The following is a 4,853-nucleotide window of genomic DNA, read 5'->3' on the forward strand; positions in this document are numbered from 1 at the left end:
CAATGAGAGTTAAACAGCCTCTAATAAGCAAATGGTACATTGTCTCATCTTTCATAGTTAACAAATTACACTTGAGATAAGCTTAGGTACAGTTAAATTATGAGAAGCCTTCTTAACATTAAAGAGGAATAGTCTAAAGGTTAGAAACTAAACTTTGAAAGTAACTTAGAATACGTTACATTAAATTTCTTGTTAGTGTCGTGAGACTAAAAAAAAAAGAAACCTGAAAACCACAGTAAATGTGACATTTCTCAGAAATATCTTCTATATCCCATTCCTTAAAAATCTGTGAATTGATTTAGATTCTTAATGGCCCTGTTGTCATAATCCATTCTTCTTTAATTAATATACTTCATTAATAAATAAAATTATGTCTTTCTGTGGTTCATCTACAAATAAAATATCAAACAAATTGCAAATAAAGGTTTTAGAAAGTATGCCTAGAACTTAAGGATCTTGGCTTCTCCAAAAATCAAGTAAATGTCCTTATGTTAAAGCTATCATCACATTTTACATTGACATAACGGGAAACAGAATAGTATATTTATGTCAAATTTCTGAAAACATGACAAAATATTTCAACAGAATAAATGATTTTTCTGTGCTCTATTCCAGGAAGAGGAAAGAAAAAAACACTGTAATAGTTGCAGTTTGTATTAACGTCAAAGCTGGTAATTTTTTTCCAAAGATAGTTTTCTTTCTTTCCTTTGGAAAAAAAAAAAAAACTTGGATTTAGAGCATAAAATCTCATAAAAATAAAATAGGAATATGTTGCTGAGAAATCACCTACAAATTACTTTCAGACCTTTGAAAAACAATCTAATTTGAATCACTAGTCTAAATAGGTCATTTAACTTAGAAAAATTAAAATTAGCCGTGCAGGGTCAATTCTTTTTCTAAAACATCTGCATCCTCAATGCCCTATTGTCTTCAAAGTCAAACCATAGCTAAGTATCAAGAACAACAATAATACATGAATTTATTTCAAATCTCAAAGTTAGTCTGCTCTTGAAACAGCCATAAAAGTTTACATTATATATAAAAACATAAAGTGTGTATGTGTGTGTGTAGGGGGTGGGGATGCTTCTAGAAGTTGGAGGTGAAAGGACGGAAGGAAAAACAGAAAACTCACACTTCAGGAGGATAATGGTATGTGTGAGGGGGTGTGGGTCTCCATGGTGTGCATTTCTTGCCTTTCATGTGCACATGTTCACAGTACATGGCAAATCAAAATCAGCTGAGACACACTTGATACAAAACAAACACTTTCATACAAGTTTAGTCTCCCACAAGCCTCTCTTATACCAAACTAGCAATATAACATCATGAACCTTAATGCTCTTGCCCAGCACCTTTAAGGACTTAATCATTCCATAACACTCTGGTAAACTCAAGGATCAAACCCCTACTCCCCAGAAAATCTTCCCAGGCATAGGAATAGCTACAAAATCTTGACAGTAACATCTTTAAAGAATGAGAACAATAAAATCAAACAAAACACAAATTAGAAAATTTGGCTGCCTACATTCCTCCACAACCAGACCATCCATAAAACCGAAGGGACCCCAACAATGTTGGCACAGGAGGGTGCCAAGTATCGGAGGATGGAGTCTGCCTTTAAAAGGCAGGGCATCTGAGGTGGCGGGCAGAGAGAGAATCGCATCAGGGCAGGCGGAGAAAGGAGTCGGTTTTGTTTCAGGACTCTCCAAAGCCACCGGGAGGTGCACCCCCATCCTTTCTGGGTTAAAAGTAACTTTGATGCTCAGAAAAAGTCCTTTCATATTCTCCAGCTAGCAACAATCTATCATCCACAGGCAGAGTGATCAGAGATGCTAATGAAACAGGTTTTCCTCTCTGCCCATCTCCCTAAAGCCACTTCCCAAAAATGAGATCTTGAGAAATCCTGATTCTCTCCAGACCTCTCTCTGTTTAAAGATGGAACGGAAGGATCTTTGTTCTGACAAGGAATCGAGCTGAAGACTTGACATTGGGGAATTGCTAAGGAACATTCTAAGCTACATTTTTCTCAAAAGAGGGAAACTCAAAACAGAATTAGGATTTTTTCATTTCCAGATGGATGATAAAATTTTTAGAACTGCCTGAGACAGAAACAATTTCGCTTCAGCCCCCCCCCCCAACCACCCTCATGAAGCAACGACAGAAACAGTCCCAGAGAGGGACAGAGGAGGCTGACTCTCCTTCCACTCCAACCTCTCCAAATCCGCTTTTCGCCTCGCTGTGTCAGTCCCTCCTTAGTCCCTCAGCACGCGCCCGAAACGGCCGCTTCTTCTCCCCATCTTTAGTTCTGAGCAGACTCGGCCCAGCAACCGCCCTGCCTCCGGCGCGTCCCTTTGGGCGGCGCCCCCCGCACTTGGGAGGTTCTCGAAAGCCCGGGACAAGCCGCTCGTGCCGGCGCTGGGGAACCCCGGGGGTTCCGGCCTCCCGGGGCTCCCGCCCCCCACACCCCCACGCCTGAGCGGATTAAGTTGCTCGGCACCCGGCGGCGCGCACAGCCCCCGTCCCTCCCACTCCCGCCGCTCCCCGGCTCGAGCGCCCAGGGGGCCCCCGCCTCCGCGGAGGTGAGCGCGCACTCACCGGAGGTGAGCTGCATCCAGGCACAGATCTTGTACACGGTAGCCGTGTTGCAGAAGAAGAAGAGGGTAAAGCAAACGATGCAGGCGATGATGAGCATCATGGAGAGGCCGATGAAGAACGAGGCGGCTTTGAAAGCGCCCGAGGGCAGCGTGGAGAAGTCCGTGAAGCTGCCCCTGCAGGTCAGCTCCCGGGAGAAGCCGTTGCCGATGCAGTAGTGGAAGAGCCCGAAATAGCCGGCTTGCGGGGTGTCCACGCCGTCGCCGATCCAGTAGGGCTGGATGAAGCACACCACATTGACGATGGCAAAGCAGATGGTGAAGATGGCCCACAGCACGCCGATGGCCCGCGAGTTCCGCACATAGTTGGTGTGGTACAGCTTGGCAGCCTCCTGAGCCGGGAGCATCGCGGCGGCGGCGGCGGCAGCGGCGGCGGCTCCGGGCATTCTCCCCCTCCTTCTCCTCCTCCTCCTCCTCCTCCTGGTCCTCCGCCTCCCCCCGCCTCTCCGCGCTCAGGAGACACACTCACCGAGCCGCGTGCTGCAACTCCCCTGCCTCCGCCTCAGCCCAGCAGCGCCAGTTTCAGAGTCTGCATCCTCGCTCCCGGAAGGAGGGCGGGGGAGCGCCGAGCGCCCCTCCAGCTCGCCTGGCACAGCCTCCTGGCCCCCTCCCTCCTGGCCCGGGCTCCAGCCCTCCTCACCACCCTCCACCCCTCTTCTCGCCGCCGCCGCTGCAGCTGCTGCAGCTGAAGGCGGCAAAGCCCGCGCGGGGCAGCCTGGCGCGAGAGCTCGAGCGCCCTCCACTCCGCTTCCCGCCTTCCGTCTGGCCTCCTCCCCCCGCCCGGCCCGCCCCGCCGGCTGCCCCGGGGCGCGGAGGACCGCAGCGACCCTAGGACAGCCTGCAAGTGGCGGGCATGGACCAGAGAAGCGGGCCTGGAGCTGGGAAGGGGGAATCTAAGGAGCGGGCAGGAGCACCCCCATGGATCTTAGAGGCCATCCCAGGATCCTGGTTGGCGTTGTGGGCCGGGCGCGGGAGGCTGAACCTGGGAGCGTCTCAGCACCGCACAGCAACATGCTTCGACCTCTGCATCTTTGCAGAGGCGCGAGGGGCAGCGCGGCAGGTGCAGGCGAGAGAAGCCAAGGGAGAGGAGACGTGGTGCCCCCAAGAGACTTCCCTGTTCCAACCACAGAACTGCCCCTGGCTAACTCCTCGGTTACCTCGGGTCAACAAGGTGAGGACAGAAGTTGAACAGGAGCCTGGCAGACAATAATGTACAAGACAAACCTCAAGGGTGGTCTCATATCTGCTCACTGAGCTTGTTTCCTCTTCCCGTTTTCCCCCTCTATGCAGCCAGATGAACTGTAGCCAATCAATGCCCTGTACTCTCCTTAAGTCAGGTCATTTTCCCACAAATCCTGCCATAGATGGGGCTTGTGGGGCGTGGAAGTGACGGTGTCACAGAAACGTATAGTTTGTCTGAAGACATTGGGTAGTTTGGCCAGTGTTATATTTCTTACACAAATATTCATTGGCAGCTACTCTGTGTGCGGGCGCGCTTCTGGGTGCTAAGGATACAGCGGGGACGACAGCAGATGATTGCTTTCATTGTCCAGGTATTTCCCCCTCCCCCACAGCCCAAAGCTCCAGCTAACCAGAGCTGTTTTCAGAGTAATTGCCCCTGAATTATCTACATATAATTCCTCACATTTTCATGTGGCAGTGCTGTTTTACACCTGCACTGTAGGCTCTTTCCTTAGCTTCATGTTTTCACTTCAGTCTTTCTATTGCTCTTTTAACAGTCCCTGCCTTTCAAACTCCATTTCTTTATTTTCTATGGTTACTTTTTTGCTTCCTTCTGATTCTGATATAAAGAAACATGCAACCCCCCACTCAAAGCAATGAGACCAGAATGCTCAACAGCAGCAACAGATTTTGGTAACAAACCATTTTGAACCATAAGACCACTGAATTCGCTGAGCAGAAAGGAGAGAATTCTGTTAGAATTTGAACCCTAAGTCTACACTTAATTGCACACTTTATTCTAACACAAAAACATGGGTAAGCTCCTTGACACCATCTTGCCATTATGCCCAATCTTCCCAGCTTCTTACTAGAGCAGTGAGACCTTAGATACCAGGTAGAATACAAAACTACCAGGAATAGGTAAGAAAGCTCAGAATGGTTCTATTGGGGGCTTAGGGGGAGAAGCAAGGAAAGCTCCAAAAGGTATTCGGCTACATACATAGCTACTACATGGGAGAG

At 48.8% G+C, this 4,853-nt stretch overlaps 1 protein-coding gene across 1 annotated transcript; it reads right to left on the reverse strand.

Moving 5' to 3' along the window:
* Positions 1-2,299: 2,299 nt before the first annotated feature.
* LHFPL3 (LHFPL tetraspan subfamily member 3) lies at positions 2,300-2,998 on the reverse strand. The gene has a single exon (XM_087434010.1). It carries the CDS (start codon positions 2,996-2,998, stop codon positions 2,300-2,302), a length of 699 nt encoding a protein of 232 aa, XP_087290136.1.
* Positions 2,999-4,853: the final 1,855 nt, after the last annotated feature.

The sequence above is a fragment of the Ceratotherium simum genome, chromosome 1, assembly GCF_057802395.1.
Source record: "Ceratotherium simum simum isolate JZ-2026a chromosome 1, ASM5780239v1, whole genome shotgun sequence".
In the NCBI taxonomy this organism is placed as follows: domain Eukaryota; kingdom Metazoa; phylum Chordata; class Mammalia; order Perissodactyla; family Rhinocerotidae; genus Ceratotherium; species Ceratotherium simum.

Excerpts from the sequence above, each read along its gene's own strand:
- LHFPL3 (XM_087434010.1), bottom strand. The coding sequence starts at position 2,998 with ATGCTCCCGGCTCAGGAGGCTGCCAAGCTGTACCACACCAACTATGTG.